This window comes from Gambusia affinis, linkage group LG12, assembly GCF_019740435.1.
Source record: "Gambusia affinis linkage group LG12, SWU_Gaff_1.0, whole genome shotgun sequence".
NCBI classification, from domain to species: Eukaryota; Metazoa; Chordata; class Actinopteri; order Cyprinodontiformes; family Poeciliidae; genus Gambusia; species Gambusia affinis.
In genome coordinates, this window is record NC_057879.1 from 14332483 (window position 1) to 14354008 (window position 21526).

At 38.1% G+C, this 21526-nt stretch overlaps 1 protein-coding gene across 6 annotated transcripts in view; it reads left to right on the forward strand.

Annotated features, from left to right (window-relative positions):
• Positions 1-19476, forward strand: part of pbx1a (pre-B-cell leukemia homeobox 1a) — a 106533-nt gene extending 87057 nt beyond the window's left edge. For 2 of the 6 annotated variants that reach the window (XM_044134348.1, XM_044134349.1), the window contains 7 exons: positions 3291-3535; positions 6992-7182; positions 7843-7978; positions 8556-8715; positions 10769-10881; positions 12017-12115; positions 15905-19476. In XM_044134348.1, the coding sequence (XP_043990283.1) occupies positions 3291-3535; positions 6992-7182; positions 7843-7978; positions 8556-8715; positions 10769-10881; positions 12017-12115; positions 15905-15997 (1037 nt within the window). In that variant the 3' untranslated portion in view covers positions 15998-19476. The remainder of the gene's footprint in view (positions 1-3290; positions 3536-6991; positions 7183-7842; positions 7979-8555; positions 8716-10768; positions 10882-12016; positions 12116-15904) is intronic. The other 4 variants (XM_044134345.1, XM_044134347.1, XR_006372362.1 and 1 more) reach the window with 4 other exon arrangements.
• The last annotated feature ends 2050 nt before the right edge of the window (positions 19477-21526 follow it).

Sequence of the window (21526 nt, forward strand, 5' to 3'; positions counted from 1 at the left end):
TGTGATTTATACTGAGACGAGGGGACGCTGACTGCTATTTAGGTGACTTTGTGACACTGGATTTCATTGAGGCCTATCGGAGGAAAAGAGGCACGCCACACTTTTCAGACTATTAGAAAATGCCTTGAGATTTGTGATTGTAATGACAAAACCTGTAAGACTTTCAGGGTTATAACTATTCTCACAAGGTACAGAAAATGTAACTTGTTCAGAACCACATATCTGGGTAACGTGTTGTATTTGCCTGTATGTGTCCGGTGTGCTTTAACTCCCCCCTTTATGAGTGGGTGCCTTGATCGCTGTGTTTATTTACAATCTTAACACTACGCCCCGGCTGTGCCTGTTGTTTGCAAACAGGGAGCAGTGGACACGAGCCAGCTCTTAAGGAAATAAAACAGGAGCAGGAATTCATTTTATCAGTAAATAAACAAAAGGCTTATTCTTAGAGGGCCATTTATTATTCAGGAAGCCTCTCCGGAGCTGTTTATGTTTCTTGTTTTTTTTTTGTTTTTTTTGTTAACGCATCTGCCTTTCTTGGATTTGGTGGCCCACATCTCTAAAAAAGGAATTTAACAAGAGTATAGCACAAATGAAAAGGAGAGAAAAAGCGAGGTAAAGGGGGGTTGGTGATGGAGAGGGGAATTGTGTCCTCTCATTGTTCAATTAAGCCTGTCAGTAATGATCAAGATGAGATGATGGCCATCTTCCTTTTATAGATACTAATCAGAGACTGATGAAGTAAGAGAACCCTCCCCCCCCCCATCTCTTCCTCCTCTTCGTCGCGACAATAGACTATAAAATGTGTATTAAAGGTTTTTGGTGTTATTGTGCCGTACATGATTTATAGTAATAGAGGCCACTTCCCACTGTCAGGTGATTACGTTAATGCATAGTCCGTGGTTGCAAAGTTCACAGCGAAGCACTCCAATTGGCATTGAGGTCTAATCGATTTCATTGCTATTACTGAACAGGAATAAATAAAGCTGATGGCTGTGGTTAGGGTAATTATGCCACAGCACAGTGGATTGTTTGATTTTCCTTATTAATTGTATTTATTTAATCCATTTCATGCTTTTAGTTGTGCACTCAGGGAGTTGGAGGGAATGAATAAATCACTCTTAGGCTCATTAGATTCCCCCTCTGGTTGGGATGCTGTGACTGTTTTGTCAGAATCAAATTGGCGAGTGTTATAATTTCCCGCCGGTGTGATTCACATGAAAAATTTCCAGATATCCATCTACCGTCGTGCACGCAAACACACACACACGCGCACACACGCCCCCACACACGCGTCTGCTCCCCATCTGAACTCCTGACCTTTTCCAGCCGTCTGATGGCCATTGACATTTGCCTCTTGAGCGGAGCTTGCTCACGTTTCGGAGCTGATGGGAATGGATGATGTTATTGCTGGAGGAGAAAAAGGGAGGGAAAGGAGAAAAAGGAGGAGGGGGTTGGCGAGATGAAAAGAGGTGGGAGCTCCCCGTGCCGGCCCTGGAATCCATCTGGACCCCCTACTCGGCAGAAAGGTCACAGGGCGACCGAGCCTTACATCCTCCTTACAAAGGAGCCGTCGCCACGACCTGAGCCTGTTCAGCTGCAATATGGCTCTGCTGCTCTGTCACACATCCTGCCATTCACCCTCACTGTCTACACACATCAGACAGGAGACATGCGGAGTGTACTCTGGCACTAGGAGAGATGCATTGTTAAAAAGTGTGTCGTCTTTGTCCTTGAAGACAGTGGCTGGAATGGAGGGCTGCACCTGGTCGGCTGTTTTCTGCGTCTCAGAGGAAAGAAGGATGCTCAGCTTCTTTACCGAGGGAGCCTTCTAGTGGCGGAAACAGGCAGGACAGCAACAATTTCCACGAAGGTGGTGGAACACCTGCCTGCTTAAATCGTGCAGATAAATAGAACGGTGTCTGTACCTTGTTGTTATTTGCAAGAAATTGAGGAGCCATATTAATCGTGATGCATTTTAGTTTGATCCATTTTTACCTTTTGTGCAAAACTATTTGTAAATAAACTGCTACACCAGGTTTCCTTGGAAACATAAAAGTGCTCTTCAGATTGCCATAGAAATAGAGGTCTGTTTTTCTAATTAGAAACAATTTGTGATATAGTTTTTAAAAAGTGATAAACAACAAAAAATGCGCTTTTAAAGGACTACTGCGTGAAATAATAAAACAGGAATCGATAGCATAAAAACCTTTATGTACAGTGTACAAACTGCAAGCAGGGCATTGCTGTTACCAGGGGTTGGTTAAAAAAAAATCACCAAAATCACACTTCATACTGTCGTTAGCTTCCTATTTTATCATTTACTCCAGTTAGCTTGGCTTACACGCGTATTTCTTAACATGTAGATTTTCTTAACAGCGACATTTCCAAAGGGCTGCCAACATTTTTAAGTCCAGCACAGCACTTAACAGACTGAGGTTCAAAGCTTGCAGTGTAGCTGCAGTCCAGTTTATTATACATCGTCCAGCTTTCGTGTTATCTGCTACAAGGCTTGTTCTCATTGAAAATATAATATAGATTCAGAATCCATAATCTAGGTGTGGCCATTAAGGGCAAATGATAGTCCATCCAAGTGGTCAAATATGATTGGTCACATGATTTGTCATGTAGAAATAAACATTGAAGCCTACCACTGCATTGGACCTCTCCCTTGTGATTAAAATTTGGTACACATGGATGTTGCAAAGAGATTTAAAAATCTACTACATCTCATAACTTAAGAGAATCAGTATTTGATAACTGGGTAATAAGATTACCTTAATGGCTTCTAATTAAGTTTAAACTGATTACCACTCTGCCCTTGCACGGTATCTGTATCTATATAGTTTACCTTTTAATACTTATATCATGTTTTGCAGTTATTTAATTCTGTCTTCCTTACTCTATTATAGCTATGTGCTTTTAATAAACTACAATGCATCATGCATGCCGTATTAATGTGTTTTTTGCTAAAACCCATCAGCTAAAGACTAAATGCAGAGTGTACATACAGAGAGAAAAAGATGAGCTCTCGTTAAAGGGTTGTGTTCATTTTAAATGAATTTATAGATCGAATTGATGAAATTTTTTCCTTTTTATGGTCTTGCAGACTCTGAAGCTGCAGATTTTTATAGCACAGGCTTGAACTTTAATAATGACAGTCATATTTCAGCAAGTTCAGCCTGGAGCTTGCAACAGCAGGGACAGTTTTATTTTTTTATGTGCATAAAACTCTTGCAGTTCAGTTGAAGATGTGTGTTTAAAGTCATGTTCGTTGTGTCTGTCCTCTGCAGTGCTCAGTATCCGCGGCGCCCAGGAGGAGGAGCCTCCAGATCCCCAGCTGATGCGACTGGACAACATGCTTCTGGCAGAGGGTGTTGCCGGACCGGAGAAAGGTGGCGGGTCTGCGGCCGCGGCTGCCGCTGCTGCGGCCACCGGCGGCGTCGGCGCAGATAACTCTGCAGAACACTCCGACTACCGGGCCAAGCTATCTCAGATCCGACAAATCTACCACACGGAGCTGGAGAAGTACGAACAGGTGTGGAACAGTGATCTCAGTCTTTATTACATGATGAAAACACAACAAGGGTTCACTCATCCTGAAAGGTCTTTCAGACTCACTTCATTTTCATTTATACTGCTGTTTTACTTCAACATATGCAATCTTTGCTTCATATATTCTGGAGAGAATCACATTAACACATCAGATATCATTTTCTCTGTTCACTTAAGGTAATAAACATTCATGTAAGCTTCAGTTAATAGGATTATCTACCATGTTGATGATGCTTTAATCCATTTAGAGAAAAATACCCTCCCAACCTTCGTAAGAACTTGTTCATTTAAACTTTTATTCTTAGCCTCTGAGGTAAATACAAAATTAATGTTAATGTAACGTTTGATGGTTCTTCATACATATTTTTTTAAAATGTCTCAAATATAATGGCAGTATAACAGACTCTAGTGTTGCATCAGTTTTGAAAGCAATGGAAGGAAGAATCATCTGCTATAGATAAACTCAGTGATTATTGCATAAATATTTGTTTAAGTCTTTACTGAACTCGTTAAAAAGAAACAAATGTATCCAATCTCCCTTTTACTAAACATAAGACTGTTTTGAAGATTTATGTTCTTCTTTTATATCTGTACGAGTGTTAAATGTTAAAACATCTGAAGCATTATCTAAACGGATAGAGAAAATCCTGTAATGAACATAATTAAATATACGTGTTATGAATCATTTACTTTGACCATTTTTGCTTTGTGACTGTTGGTCAACTTGCCTCTGTATTTGTATGGGCAAAAAATTATGACAAAGTGTTAGGACCTAAAGATCCCACACCATGTAGACTTACTGGGCAGCTTTTGTTAACTTTAGAGGGCATCAGGTGGTTAGAGCAAATGCACTAAATATAGAGAGTCCAATGTTTGTGGGTTCTCTGGCTCCCTCTGAGGGAGCGTGTGCGTGTGTGTGTGCGTGGGCTTGCGCGTGTGCACATGTTCATGACTGTGTGTGTCTGTAGTCCTTGGAGCTAGGCAACACCCCCCCTACATAGACAAGTAGATGCATACAATGGAAAAATGGCTCTTCGTCCACTGACATTCATTTCCTTGACTGATTTTTAGCTATGACTAATGTATTAGGGTGTTTTTATTGTGCAATACAAGTACAAACCATGTGAAGACAGGAAGCAATTAGCCCTGCCAAAAGCATTTATCACACATTTAGCCATCCTCACACAGGAAGGCTAAACGTGTGAAAGAAATCTGCTGCTGAAACTGCCTCACTGGCTAAAAATGGTATATTCAGGCAATTAAAATCAAAATTTTGAAGGTACAATATCCACTACCAATTGCTTCATCTTGAGAAGGTGTGAATTTCACAAAATTGGACTTGAAATGAGGGACCTGAATAGTAATATAATAGCTAACAGGTATTACAAAGCTATACTGGATACTGTAGGAATCCATTAAAGATTGGTTTAATTCAGAAAAATCCTGCAAGTTTAATGCCAGCGATGGAAAAATTCCAACTCAGATTGGCAATCATTATTAAAACGTAGTTGCTTTCACATTTCTTCTGTTATGGCTTTTTTGTCAAACTTAAGCCATCAAAGTACTTTTAATCTCAACAATAAATTGACGAAAAATACAAAATTCTGTTTCTAAATAATGATTTCAAACCAAACTGGCACAAGTCATGTCTAAACATTCTTAAATTAACATGAGCAACATCACGTTGCCCTGCTGGATGTTGAATGAATAGAACCGTTTAAATAATACCTGCCTAACAACATAAAGTAGGTTAAAGCATTATCCACAAATGGAGAAAACATGTAGGGAACCTTCCCAGAAATTCACTGGTTGTCTAAAATTACTTCAACATAGCACCAACAATTTATCCAGGAGGGAACTAAAGACTCCAGAACAACCAGCCGGACACTAATCTGTGCCACAACAGCAATCTATATCTGGATTGCTTTAAAAAAAAGCAAAATGAGGTTTTCTATGTGCCATGGTCCAAGAGTTTTCCTCAGATTGATTGAGATATTGTCACCTAATCTTAAAAAGCAATTTATGCTTAAATATCCTCCAATGTGGCTAAAGATTCTGGAAGCATTTGTGAAAAATATTCTACAGTGACTTGAAAAACAGATTGCCAGTTACAAGTTGTAGCTGGTTATGTTGAGAGAGCAATTGTATTTTTTTTTTCTCTAGCAAGAACATAGAATTTGCTTAAACATTTGAACATAGCAAAAGAAAAACAGAAGAGATCTGTAAGGAAGCAATTATGGCTCAGTCTGTCTTTCATTTAAAATATGATCATCTTTGAAAGTTCTCTAAAAGTTACATTTATTTGTCTCATTTATTTGTCTGAAACTGGCAGAAACCCTGTTCTCCTCCAAAGGAAAAAAACACCTGCTGCAACTTTTAACTACTGTAATAACATAACCTACATTATTTTAAGGCTTTTTGCACATTTTTACTTGATGAGAGGGCATTCGGTGTGGCAGGTCCTGTAACTGTTGTAGTGTCCAAAACTGGTCTCCCCTCTTTCTGTGCTGCAAGCCAGGAGAAAAGTCCCATCTTCAGATCTAAAGCAATAGTTCACGTAAACAATGGACGCACTGTGACGCTCATTTTCTCTGTATAACAGTGGGATGCTTTTGAAATGAGAACTCACAGGACAACTCATGACAAGCCAAGCTTTTAGCGACGCTATCTTTAGCAGGCAAGCAGCCATTATATCAGTCACACACCAGCTCTCCTCCAAAGACTGTAACGTCTTGTCATTCCCTTGGAAGTCAAAGCGTTTCTGGGTTTGTCATCTTCTCCGAGGAAGGCTAGTCATCGCTAACTGTCACAGTCGATATACACCTGAGCATTTTAGTGTCACCGCGCTACGTACACCCTGCGTTGGTATGAGTGAGTAGTGTCTTGCCGCGTGTGTGTGCAAGCAGAACGGCTGCTCGCCGGATCACTTTGACTGACGTAACCCTGGTGTTGACAAGCAACAGACACCTTGACTCTGAATGCAGTCATATCCAGTGACTGATTCAGACACAGACAGAGGTAGACGAAAAGATGGAGTGAGAAGAGAGGGAGACAGTTTAAACCTCTTGAACGTGAACGGGACTGAAAGCCTGCTGTCATTTTACATTTCTCCTCACTTGTCACATCTTCTCTTCCATTGAAGAGAAGTGCTTTTAATATTCAGAGCACCACAAGTATTACTGCCTCCGCTGTATGACTCCGCTGCCAAATTTGTTTGCCTTGAAACATGGCGCTGCGTCTGCTGCTTTAATTTAGACTATTCTTATTACCTCTAACACCACTGCTGTTTCACTGTCAGCGCTGCCCACGTGAATTCGGGGCCGGTCGGGCGACCGCGCAGCCTCTCCAGAATCCAATTTCACCCCTTTGTTCTGTCTGAAGCTGTCGAGCCTCTGTGATAGTTATTTCTCTTATGAATCCTGTCTGTCTGTTCATTCAGGCGTGCAATGAGTTCACCACCCATGTGATGAACCTGCTGAGGGAGCAGTCTCGAACACGACCCATCTCGCCCAAGGAGATTGAGCGCATGGTCAGCATCATCCACCGCAAATTCAGCTCCATTCAGATGCAGCTGAAGCAGAGCACTTGCGAGGCCGTCATGATCCTGCGCTCACGCTTTCTTGATGCCAGGTCTGTGTGTGTCATCATGATTTAGTACAGCAAAACCTGCTCCTATGTTCTAATGGAATATGTATTTTTAGGGGCTTCAACAATAATATGGGTTTATTTCTAGCTTTACATTTATTGATGGATTGCTTTTTCTCTCTTTTTCTTTATTGTTCCAAATGTGTTTATTTATGAGATGCCAAATGACAACCAATGTCAACATAAAGCACTTCACAAGGCAAACTATAGCCAATGTATATAATAAAATTATGTCCAAATTCATATCTATCAATCAACTGTATTAATTCCAAAGGGAAATTGCATAGAAGCAGACATGAACAAAGTGCACCAGAGGGTAAATAAACACTCCTAATCACAAACACACTGAGAAATGAGAAGTTTCTGAGAAAGACAGTTTAAATACAAATGGCTAATGGCACCATCACCCGGCTAAACTCTGATGCAGTAAACCAGAAATACTTTCTTTGGGAGAACAAAAACAGAGTGCACAAAATCTTTTTGCTACAATCCTGTTGCAATGTAATTGCAAATGACCATTTCAAATAAGTAGAAATGGATCAGTCGCAAAGCATTTTTTTTTCAAGGAATAAAATTGTTTAATAACTTATTTGTAATACAGATATTCTTCTAAGTTTTCTTACATTTATTCTTGTTTCTTTCCAGACGAAAGAGGAGGAACTTCAACAAACAGGCGACAGAGATCCTAAACGAGTACTTTTACTCCCACCTCAGTAACCCTTATCCAAGCGAGGAGGCTAAAGAAGAGCTGGCCAAGAAGTGCGGCATCACCGTGTCACAGGTAACCAGAAAGACCTCATCTACCATCTGCATGACTTACTGCATTTTCCTGAAGAAAATAAAGCAATTTCCTTTCATGTTGGAGTCATAATGCTTCAGTGGACTGATGTTCATTTTAAGCTGATTTTACTCCTGGGGAAAGAAGTAATTCAGATAGAACAATTTGTACTTATAGCAGCAGAGTTGATGACTGAAATATTTTATTCAGTTTAGGAGATGTTATCAAAATGACCTGTTTACCTGTGATCAAGAAAAAAAAAATTAATTAAAATACTTTGAAAATAATTCAATTATTTTAGTTTGCATATTTAACTTTTTGGAAATATGGACAGTGTATTTTTAAGCAAATAGTGATCATAACAAATGGATCATGACGATGTTACTTTGTTTGCAGATATACATCTACAAATGTACATGTTTTATTATCTATTTCTGTATTAGATGATGAAATTGTATCAAATTATATATTTAACAAAATTGCTCCTGTAATTTATTTTTAGAACATGAAGATAGGGAGTGTTTTAATATTTCCAGTTGTCTTTCAGCACTTTCTCTGACACGCTCTGCTGTTGTAACAGGTATCAAACTGGTTCGGGAATAAGAGAATCCGATACAAGAAAAACATTGGCAAGTTCCAAGAAGAGGCCAACATGTACGCAGCCAGGACTGCAGTCAACGCCACCAGTGTGTCGGCTCACGGCAGTCAGGCCAACTCGCCGTCAACTCCCAACTCAGCAGGTGAGCTTCAGAGTCACATTTCACAATGTTTTGCTGTAGTAAAATAGAAGTGCTGCTGATTTTTCTATGTATGGGAGAGAATATGGGTGCACAGAGTTTATACTCTCACACTGAAACCACTGCTCAAGGTTTTGGTCTTTGCTTCTGTTTAGACTGACGCAGTGGCTCTTCTCTCCTTAACTAACCCAGATTTGCCTTGGCTTTCTTGTCTGTCATTGCAACACTTCTCATTCTGCTCCGCCTTTACAGTCTGTCTCATTTTCTGTCTCCCTCTCCGCGTTATTGACCTCTCGGTCTCGTGGACGTTAATTTTTTCCTGCCTCCTGTCCGGTTGACCTCATGTATGCCATTAAGCCGCTCTAAGGGCAAGCGGAGTCTTTTGTCATATAGAGACTTTGCAACTGTATTGGATTAGGACCGGGCGTTGAAATCAAGTTACCTGATGCTCTCTTTACATCTGGGGAGCTGGGGTCCATTAAAGAACGAAGAAGATTCTTTGGGTCTTCCTGCACATCAATTATTACTTCCTTAATGAAACACTAGCAGCATAGACATTTAACAGTAATATAATCTGGAAGCCTTGTTTTAACTTAAACAGTTTAGCAATGAAGATCTGTCTTGTTGTTGTTGGTGGATGTTTTTCTTTACCTACTGACCTACAGCGCCTGTCATGGGCAATTTTGTTGAAAAATATTTCTTATCTACAGTACTAAATATTTGTTCTGCTGGGGTTTTTTTTGTTTGTTTGTTTGTTTGTTTTATTACAGTTAAATGCAGTTTTCCAATGTTTATTTTATTTATAAATGCTTAACAAAGGTAAATAAACCAACCTGGCTCTGTTTCAAAACGTGTTTAATAACTGCCCTTAACTACATTGAGTTCAATGCCCTGATTACTGCCAGACCTGTAGAGTCACAAAATCTCTCAAATAAAACCTGACAATAAGCTAAGTAAGACAGTAAGCTAAAAACAAAACATGTCATGGAAAAATAATTAGAGAACAGATGAGGCGTGAATGACATTTAAGAGGGATTTAACATCCCACAAAGTTCCCTCTTCCACAAATGAGAGGAATTTTTTAGGTGTTTATGGTTTTAGGAGTCACTGTAACGTTTAGGTTGACTGGTGCATAAAGAGCTCAAAATAAGCAGTAAGATGTTTTGTAATATTTAATGCTAAACAAGGCAGCCAATTACATGGCCTGTTGGTTAGTCTCCGATTAACAGAAAAACTTGAAAGTAAAAGGATCAAAACCGGTCTTTTCAGTCTATCTGGACAAAATTTCTGAATTTTCATGTGATCTAATCACACTTATTTTTTTAAATTCACTTATGAAATAAATATATGTTTTTTTACATATTCAGCCATTTCATAAGATAAATCTAATTGTGCTTTTTACAAAAGAGTAAGAAAGGTTGTGAGGAGAAAAAAGTCATTTTAAACATTTGAAAAATAATAGGCGGTAATATGAAAATACCTGGAAGTTCCCTTAAGATTTTTATTTTTATCTCTTGATATTTAAATCCTCTCTCAGGGGTTATCTATCTACTTCAACTTTTTGTTGACATTATTTGAAAGTTTTCATTCAAATTTTGAAAACACAATTTTCTATGCTTTTATTGTGCCAAACACCCACAGTTTACATTCAATCCCATTCAAACTATTACTGCCAGATAATTATAAATGCTTGACGGTAGTTGTTGCTACTTTACATGCCATAGTCAGTAATCCATTTTATTATTTTTTCACACAGGGCTAGGTTGGTTTGGATAGCTTTTTCCCTTAATAAATGAGATAATGACATGAAAACTGTTTTTTGGATCTACTTGGTTAATCTTTGATATTCAAACTGTTTTGATTATCTGAAACATTTACACTGACAAAGACCAAAAACAAGGAAGCTGTAAGGTTTACTCAGCTCTGTCCCATCCTTTCAGACTAACCAACTTAATGCTGATTTGCTTGAGCATGATCATTTTAACTCCTTTCTCTGTGCCTTTCTTCTCTTTTCCCTATGCTTTCTGTCTTCCTCCATGCCTCTCTGTATTCTCAGGTTCTGCTGGCTCTTTTAACATGTCAAACTCCGGAGACTTGTTCATGAGTGTGCAGTCCCTCAATGGGGACTCGTACCAAGGGGGGCAGGTTGGGGCCAACATACAGTCCCAGGTAGGCGAAAATTGATCACGTTTACGAGACTTTATTCAGTCGTTGACCAGTCTGGGGGTGCCCACGTTAGCTTGACCTACACACTGAGTCCGAGGTTGCCCTTAGCCTCCAGCGGTGCATTAATGTAGATAGCAGCATTGTCAAGCAGCTGAATAGACGACGGCAGACAGTTTTGGAAACGTTGCAAGACTCATCAGCACTGCTGACACGGGTTCACATAGCCACTGGTGCACTGTGGCTCTGTGACCTTGCCCAAGTGGACAGTTATGACCATTACAGTGTTACAACTTTCACAACAGATTAAGAAATCAGCACCCACGGTGGTATGTTTTTGTAGTTTTGATGCTTTTAGCATCGTTTGCACCACTTCTTTTCAGTTCTGATCAGCTCTGCAAATGCTTTAGGTCATTCATAAATATGCATAGGGGACAAGCCTTAAATGAGATAAGGATGTCTTCTGGCTTTGCCTTTATATTAAACATTTAAAAAGTTAGGCATTTTATAATGAAGCAAGAAGCTATGCACTTCTTAGAGTGAAATTAAGCTTTCACTTCTAGATTTAATGTAAAAGCTTTTATCAACTGAGCAATGGCCATCATCGTCTCTATTACATTAAATTCTAACAAAGTCTTATCTTCTGTTATACTAACATGATATCCCACTGAATTTTTTTTTAACCCATAATAGGGATTGCAGAGTTCTTATTTTCTTATTTAAAAAATCATGAATAGCAAATCTTTTCTCGCAATTTGATATGATTCAAAGTAAAAGATAAAACTGGCAGATAAGCTTGAACACGACAGGTTACCTGACAGTTCTGACAGACGCCTTCGCAGATAGCGAAGAGAACTCACTGCAGTCTGCAAGCAACTGCTAATTTCTGACACTGATGACTTATTTACCAACAGCTACAAATGCTTTAATATTTGGTTTCACTCCATCATTTTGTCCTTTTGCTTCCTCCGTTGCAGAGCTTGTATTAGCAGCCAGATCATTCAGATTCATTGTTTGCAACCTTTTCTTGTTTATGATAGCCTTTTATTATCAGAGTGACCTTTCCTTGCACATCGCTGTCTTTATTGTACAGAGCTTTTGTCTGACCAGGCCCTTTTGTCTGTGTCCCCCGCTGTTCCAGGTGGATACCCTTCGCCATGTTATCAGCCAGACCGGAGGATACAGTGACAGCCTCGCAGCCAGCCAGATGTACAGTCCGCAGGGCATCAACGTAAGACCTGTAAACAATCTCCCTCTGTTTTTCCTGACATACCCTTTGCTGTTCTGCTCTGAAATGATTCCTTTGTGGCAGGATGTGCATGATAGTGTTCAAATTTGGGTGCATATTGTGATAAGGTACCAGGCAGATCCTCCTCGACTGTTTGACATCAGACAGAAAAAGAACAAAGGACTCAGCCCCCTCACCAATGATAATTTCTCTAAGAGTGACTAAATTTGCCTCTCTAAAAAAAGTATATACATATATATATATATATATATATGTGTGTGTGTGTGTGTGTGTGTGTACGTATATGTTGCTGAATCTGAGACGAACCTTCTAATCAGTCAATCAAAAATTGGAACAAGCAACCTATGACTACTTTCTGGACTACACCGTCGGACTGAGCGGGACGCTCAGCACTGGAGGCTACGTGTTAGCGTGCAGATCCACGGCGACAGGCTGCGCGGGGGTTGACCAGAATCGATACGACAGTCTCAGGGACAGAAAGAGCGGGGCTTTGGGCGAACAGTCCAAGCACATTGGCCAGATCAGTCATCCACAGGAACAGCAGCACTGACAGCCAAGCCTGCAACATGCCTCCTGCGAAAATAGGAGTGCTAATACATCCAACTTGTTTCAACACGCAACAGGCTGGATGCTGTGCTGTTAAATGTAAAATGGGCTGTGAGTCATACAATGTAATCTGAGACTATCTTCACACAAAGGACAAAACCAAGAAATGTGGTGTCTCTTTGTATGATAACAACAAGTAAAATTTGGTTTATAATATCATAATATTTACAAAAATACTTTAAAAAATGCTTAACATGCAGCAATTATTCTCACTGCTGCAAAATAATAAAACACATTTATGATGACAGTTATAATTATGCTTTATCCATCATTATTATTTGTCGTAATGTGAATTGTGACACATAAAATTAAATTAATATGTTGAACACCTTCTGATTTGATTAGGTGTTCCTGTGCAGAATACTGTCACACAAATGAAACAAGCTGGTTGTAGCTGGTTTATTAGCTGGGCTGTCTGAATTGGCTGAGCCTGCAAATAGCTAACAGTCGTCACTTGTAGCTTATCCACTTTTTTTTAGTTCATTTAAAAATGTAATTTCCAGACACTTTTCAGCTGTAGTTTCAAAACACTATTACCGTATGACCAGTTAGTCTCATTTATGGAGAGTAAGAGTGAAAAATGTGCAGAAGTCTTTTACTCAGGTAGCTGACTGGCAGTGCACAGCAACATATACTGGGGTCTGTTCTACTTTATGCTCCATACAGCCACTCTGGCTTTTGTTTTGTGACATGGTTTTGAAAGGAGTGACATTTCAGCAAATTAGAAACTGTAACTTTCTACAACCTTAAAACAGCTTGATGTTGTTTCCTTTTATTATTTTGTATGCACAATCCATAAAGTGGCTATAGATATGTAAAATATTAGCTTTTGTAGGGAAATAAAAGAGGGCAGCTGAGACAGTTGTTAAAGATTGATGCATAAATGTGGACGGTCTTATATATTTTTGTTTTTGATTGGATTTAAAACTTCCTCTATCAAAAAGCCTGCTACATATCTTTTATCTATTGTAATCCTTAGAAGAAAATGAAACTAATAAATCCAAATTGAATTTAGCCAGACACCTGCGCGCAGCAGGAAAAGCCTCTGCATCTAAGACTTTAATATCAAAATAAAAGTTTAGATACACACCAAAAAATAAGAACACTTCAAATGAAAAATGCTTGCACAGCTTGTATGAATGAGGTTTTATATTTATAGAGCTAAAATTGTGTTGTTTTTTTTTGCTCTGTACAATTTACTGACTGAGCTCTCGTGGCTCACCTCTCTCTCTTTATCCTTGAACAGCAATTACACCCCCTTAAATTGCTGGTGGGTGTCGCCTCACTTGCAGACTGGAAATGTGTTTTTTTTTTATTCTTTTTCTCTCTGAATGAGATGACAGACGGTCTTTACGCAAAATAACAGGGTTTGGAAATAAGAGGCTGCCAAAGCACATTTTCAGCGCTCACTAATAGCGTAGAAATTGCAATTAATGTCCTAAATGGTCCTTAGTCGACCTTTTATCGCGATTTGAGATGGCTTCCAATTTTAAAGAGCTGAATTTTATTGTGATAATTTATTCTTTTATCAAGCATCTCTGGGGTATATTCAAGATACATGAAAGCTCTGTGTATTCTGTGTTTCATCTCCTCTGTTTATCTCACATTAAGTCAGTTGCATGAAAAGGAAAGTGAGAGAAGTGGCAGAGAAATATTTTTTTAAAGCGTCTTAGCATTTCAGTGATCTGCTGTAGACGAAGTCTTTCATGCTTACATTAAAGTTGAGGATTTACCTCTTGAAAATACTGACAGAAATCACAATCTGCTGAATCTGAAGCATTTCCCCATTTTTATGGTATTTGACGGTGTGACTAAAATAAACTTTAAATTTGTACGTTTTAAATTCCATCTTATATATATTTATGAAGTGCTGCTCGTATGCTTTGTATGTTTTTAACATTGTCTATGTACTTGTTGTTTTTGTATGTTTGAAATGTCTGGCTGTAAAACAAATATCCTCCCTGGGGAGCAATAACGATATTGACTTTTCCACAAAGGAATCAACTTTGTGCATAAATTTCACATATTCTAGTCTAATAATAAAAATGCATGATGCTCAATTTCTGAAGGAAAAATGTAAAGAAACCTGTCAAGCCTTGCTAAGTATTTCAATGTTGGTGCTGCAGTGCACTTATGAATGTTGCGGGAACCAATTAGGAAGCAGTCCCATTCCCTGCTGAGGTGAAAACTGTCAGAGTTGGCGATCAGAAGCGAGCTTCATCTAATTTCAGTATTTCCGACATAGCTGGTAGCTGGTAGCTGGTAGTGCAGTCACAGTAAAGGCCTTTCTTATCTTTTATCTGTTATATTATATCCCTGTGGAGAGCGACTAAGGAAACATCTAGTATTATTCTTATACATCAGTTCAGAGAGAGCCTGTTCAATCTGTTTTTTTTTTTTTATTATTTTAGATTCTGTCTGAACAATTGTTCCTCAAGTTTTAGTTAGTAACACTCTCCATTTGTGTTTTAGCAACAAACATGGGCAGAAACAGTAGGAGTCATGGTTGGCAATATCCAAAATACTGTTTATACCATATTCAAATTAGCTGCAGATGTAATGCAGAAAAATTGCTATAAAGTAGTTGTTAAGAAAGCTGTCTGTGGGGCGTGCTCCGGTGGCGTGGAGGGTAGCGCGCCCCACGCTTGGAGGCCTTCAGTCCTCGACGCGGCCGTCGCGGGTTCGATTCCCGGACCCAACGACATTTGCCGCATGTCTTCCCCCCTTTGTTTCCCCCTTTCCTGTCAGCCTACTGTGGTATAAGGGACACTACAGCCCACAAAAAGACCCCCTGGTGGGGGGGAAAAAAAAAAAAAAAAAAAAAAAAAAAAAAAAAGCTGTCTGTATAACAAGGAAATTGTATATTTCTGAGAATATGTGAACAGTAAAACACTAACTAATCTTCTGTTTTAGGAATCCATAACAATCTTTCCTTTCTTTCTTTTTTCCTTGATTATTTTTAGTAGATTTTGCCTTTAAAACTTGACCTGCTAAATGATAAAGTTATTTAATTAATATTGTAAGGGAATTTCTGAATGGGTTGAAAAGAACTCAAATCTGAAAATTTACATGAAATATGGGTGGCTATACCTGTTCTTCATCACCTTTTGTTTCCTGTTTGTGTCCTTTGTTTCCAAGTTTTCACTCTGCTCTTTTCTTCTCTTGTATTCACAGACAAACGGCGGCTGGCAAGATGCTCCGACTCCTTCGTCAGTGACATCGCCCACAGAAGGACCCGGGAGTGTCCATTCAGATACTTCCAACTGAATATCTCCATCTCCACACCTCATCCCCGAAGAATAAAACAAAACATGAACGAGCGTTGCTCCTCACAGTGTTAAAACCAAGGAAATCACTTCCCATATTTCGGCGAGGTCCTGTGAAATCCTAGCCCTGAACGAAAAATGTTTCTCAGCCTATAACAACAGACTTTTGGGATACAAATAAGAAGTTTCACAAGAAAAATCCAATAACATTTCAATCAGCAACTTTCACATTATAATCAGAGGGCTGGGGTTCCTTATTCACTTGTAATGTTTTCACTCAATATGATGAGATGATCAAATAAAGTAGATTAATAAAACCATTGGTTTAACTGAAAATACTTCATTCTACCTCTCAGCCACTAAGAAGAGTAAAAAAAAAAAATGTCGGTGACCATTATTTGTTTTTGTAAAAATGAAACTTTTGTCTTTGCAAACAAGAGGCACATCTTCTTACATTTTGTTGTCTCTCACCTACTCTATGGTACGCCATTTAGACTTAAATATTGCTCAGTTGTTTACAATGTGTGCTCGATAAAAGTATGTTCATCCTCCCCCTCTGTCTCTGGCAAGTCAAAACTGAGTTCTGTCAGGAGATTTTACCTCTAAGGTAACCCTGTGAAGTATGTTATCTGTAAAACAATAAAATAAATACTTGTCATCAAAACAGACAAGCTTGACATCGTTCATTAAGATGCCAGGGATATCAGCAGAAACTCTTTCACGCAGTCTTGATTTTGCTTCTGCAGCACATTGGTACAAAGGCAGATGCAAACAAAAAAAGTCTGCAGTACTGTAAAGCTCTTATTCTTTTTTAAATCTCCGAGAACATCTTTTCACATTACGTTTTGCTGTCTTCTCTGTCTGATGATACCAAAATGCTCACATAACCAAATCAAAACCTTTACATGTCATGTAGTGTGTTATTTCATCAAATATTTACTGAGTTATTTCTTTGTCAGCTCATCTACATGGCTCCTTTATAAAAAGAAAAATTTAATAGTGGTGCATTGAGGAGACTAAAATATACATTTCAACAGGAAAAAAAAATTGTCATAATTGTTTGTAATATATTTTTTAATACACAGAGACACAATCCACTGATACAAGAGCATCTTTATGTTAACAGAGTTTTCAAGGCAGTTTTTCCACACAGTGGATCCTTCGTCCTGATTCTAAAGCACAGCTCTGGAGCCGCTCCAAGCATTAAGTCACTGATTATCATTACATAAAGAAGTATGACCTACGGCTCAGCTGATGGACATGTAAGGAAGAGTGCATTCCCATTTTGTCGAACTACGCCTTCTGGAGCACATTCACCTTTGGTGGATTACATGATTCAACAGGTACTTTAACAAAACTAAAAACAAACATGAAGTTCATTCTGACACTTATGAACAAATGTTAATCATTAAACATCCAAGATTGAACATGATATTATGTCAAATAATTGTGTTTTATAAGCAGCCCAACCTTGTTTATAGTTATTTTTTATGTTGTGTGACTTATACTTTTGTATTTGATTTTATTGGCATGCTACTTTTTTTTTTTTTTTTGGTCCTCTGTTTTTGTGATTTAGCTCATGAACTTTCGACATGTGTTTATGTGCACCTGTTGTGCTTGACTTGCCTTGTTGCAAAGGGTTTTCAACACATTAAAATAATATGTACTACAGTGCAGGTATAGAACTGCTTCTTTTTCTTTCTATGCTGAGTCCTCATGATGAAATGAGGATGTTCCTTTGTAAGCGCCTCATTGTTTCTAGAAATGTCTTCATTCACATGCAAAATGATTGAAGTAAATGGGTATGCATACAGCTTCTGCAAGCATTTTCTTTAATGACTGTGCAGTTTCAGGTGCTGAGTTCAAAGACAGTACATTGGTAGCATCCCACTTGTGCAACTGTAAGTCTTGTCATGAAATTTACAACTTTGTGGGAGCCATTTAGAGATGGTCCCTTCCTGTCCCAACATGTCTGTGCATGAGTGCACAAAGCAAGGTCTACAGAAAACATGGATGAGCAGGTTTGACGTTTACAGACTTGACTGGCCTGCACAGTCCTGACCGCAAACTAATCAAAAACCTCTGGGATGAAATAGAGCAGATACTGTGAATCAGGCCTTTTAATCCAACAATCTGGTCATAAATTTGCATAAACACAATCCTACAAAATCTTATGAAAAGCTTCCTAGAAGAGATTAAGCTGTTATAGCTTGTTATATTAAACACAATGTATTAAGAATGCAATGCCACAAAATTCATATGTGTACTTATGAAGGCACATGTTCTGCAATATGGTGTTTATCAGGCACTACAACACTTCAACTGAAATATACCAAAAGCAATGGAAATATTGGCTTGTGAAGCTTTCATAGTGGGGCAATGATATCATTCTTTTAAAGTGAAAGGCCGGCACAGTTACTTCTTCCAGTCCTGAATCTGTTTCTAAAAGATATTGTTTTATTCTTGTCAAGGTTTCTGTATGGAACCACGGCTGAAGCCAAACAAAACATTTGCTCTGTCTCCCTTCAGAAGCTAGCTAAGAAACCTGCAAAACAGGTAATTCTATTTTTTAACTAGATTTTTTTTAATATTGAGGTTTATAAATAGCCCACATAAACAGCAGTGAATTTATTTTGATGTTAAACTATTGCTTATTGACACTATGCATCGTTTCTAAAAATGCCTTTCCAACTCCCCAAAAATTATGCAAATTAAATTACATTGACTGTTACATATAAACGAAGTTCAATGTTAAATTTATAAAATAATTTTGCCAAAACTTTCTGTATGTTTGCAGTTTTTAAAGATGGACATTATTTTCTTTAAAAAAAATCAAGAAATACAAAGAATATTGCAATTACTGTGTGTGACCTGTGTGTAGCGATGCAACATGGTCCCTGGAATACACTAAAAGCGGTGAATTATTCAAACGTAAAAATAGGATTTTATTGTGTACATTTTTCTCTATGTTTTCATTCTGCATCATGTCCGCTTGAAAAATATAAATTGTGGATTTCTGTTTAAGATAACATAAGTGAACCAGCTTTATTCTCTTCAAATGTTTTCTAAAATGGCAAAAGTTTCTGAAGAAAAAAATATTGGCTGTTAGATGGTGCAATAAAATGTGCTGTAGGTTGATTTTATTTCTCAGAGAAATAAAATAAACCTGTATTTTCTGTTTAATCCCCTTTATTGTTAGAGATAACTGATTGCAAAAGAGGCTCAGTATTTCCAGTTGCTTTAATAAAATAAAGACAATAGAGCATGTTAGACTGTATCATACTAATCTGAAGTAACAGTGGTGGAAGCCATATATCATGTCTTACTCTGTTTTTAAGCTAAGAATACGTTTCACTGAGTTTTGTTGTCAAGATGGTTTCAAGTCGGGGATGGTTAAGAAAAGCAACATTTTAAATTTTAGGCTGTTTCTGGAGAAAGATTAAATCTTTAATCTTTCTGGAGTGAAAGAAAGACTGAAATACACAAGGCTAACCCAAACCAAACACTAATCCATTAAGAGTTTATATATATATATATATATATATATATATATATATATATATATATATATATATATATATATATATATATATATATATATATATATATATATATGTCACAACTGGACACTCCAAGGACAAACTGGAAACAATATGATGCATTCAGATTCACAGATGTATCTGAAATGTATTAATGTCTTAATAATGTTTTTTTGAATGTCAGTTTTTTTCATTATTGTTGCTATTGATATCTGTATGAAGTGCATAAAGTGTAGACAGAAAAATTGATGATATCCTGTATTCAAATCAGACGTGTGACGTTATCTGGCTGGACAGTTGCATGTCTGCCAGAATTACTTTCATGCTAACTGAATATCCGTAATTGGCCAAACAACATGCGGGCGAGGGTGCAAGGGAGCAGTTGGCGGTAAAGTCTGCGGACGGTCACAGGCTTTGACTGCTGAGCGAGTGTGAAATGCCAAAGCCAGACTGCTCCCCTGCACCCTGAGGGCACCAGAGGAGCCAGCCTGCTCTCCCCAGCAGAGAGAAAGAGGGCATCAAAAACAATCTGACAAGACTTCACCCAAAAACATCTTCTGGCTTGCACAGCATCGCTCAGCACCACAGTGCTGCGGATGAGCCTGATTATTCCAGCTAGAAGCCCGCAGCTCAGCATCTGAAACAAAAACATGAAGTGAAATCGCTTGAACAATGAGCAAGTGTTTCATCCTTTTTTGAGGAACTTGGTCACGCAGGGTAGTTTTAACACCTCCTTGTTCCCTTTGAGGTGGTGCGAATGTGCAGGGTGATTGAAATCTAATGTTGCTGTTGACATTTGCCTCCCCAGATGACAATGTACTGCTGTTTAAAGGCGGTCTCCATGGAGCAGCACGGGTGGAAGGGCCCAGACACCTTGTCTTCCCTTTTCAACAGCGCCTAGCAGACCTCTCTAATGTGTAGTGACACAACAACCCAGACCCTGCTGCTGCTGGACATGCTGTCCACACAGTTTCCAGGGTGGTCTATCGAAAATACAGTCATTCACACACTGTCACAGATTATATTGTACAGTGTGGCAACACAATTTCCTTTAATAAAGAAGTACCTATCACATGTTTTATATTTTCAGACAGTTTATTTTCTGCAGCCTGGCAAACGTGTAAAAGAAAAAGCATGAATATTTAGTTAGATGTTTAGTCAAAACCAGAATAATTATTTTTTCTACCAAATAAGAATTTATATGTTTTACATTATTATCATTGAGTTATGTAATAAATAAATCAAGAAGCAAAGAAAGAAAGAGAGAGAGAAGAAAGAGAGAAAGACAGAAGGAAAGAATCCTGACAACATGTTTAAATTGTGCTGTAGCCTTATAGTTTGTGTCAGTAAAAAGTTTGCGCAGATTAATAAAGTAAATAAAGTGTTATCGGAAACAGCTTCATATTTGGGATGCTTTAGTGCCACCATAACTGAACTGCAAAAAACACAGAATAAGTTGGAAAATTAACTAAAGCATTGAAAAATACTTTGAAGACTCTACAAACTAACCTAAGAATCTAACTTGGATTTAAAATTATTTTCTAAGACTAGCTAAAAACAACTGCAGAAACCTAGAGTTGCACCAAGTAATGTTACAGACTTTAAAAATCTACCGAGTGAAGGCTGTGAAAGTGTAATACAGATTCAGACTACAAACAACCATAAAAGCTGCTTGTTGTAGCATGACAAATAGTCTAAGTCCTCTTTCCAAGATGCTTCTAACATGCAATAAACTTAAAATGACAGAGAATAAAAGAATCTAAAGACTAAATCAGACATTAAGTGTTAGACATGTTATAATACAATGAAAGCATGTAGATTTTTTCTGGTTTAGCTGCTTTTTTTTTTTTTTTTTTGCCACACTTAAATGTTTCAAATGTTAATATCAGCCAAATCTTACCTGCTGAAAGACTAAATGATTTTTTTTTAGATGTTGATTTAGTCTATTCAGAGACAAAAAGATTATACATGCCAACTTGACTCGCTGTGAG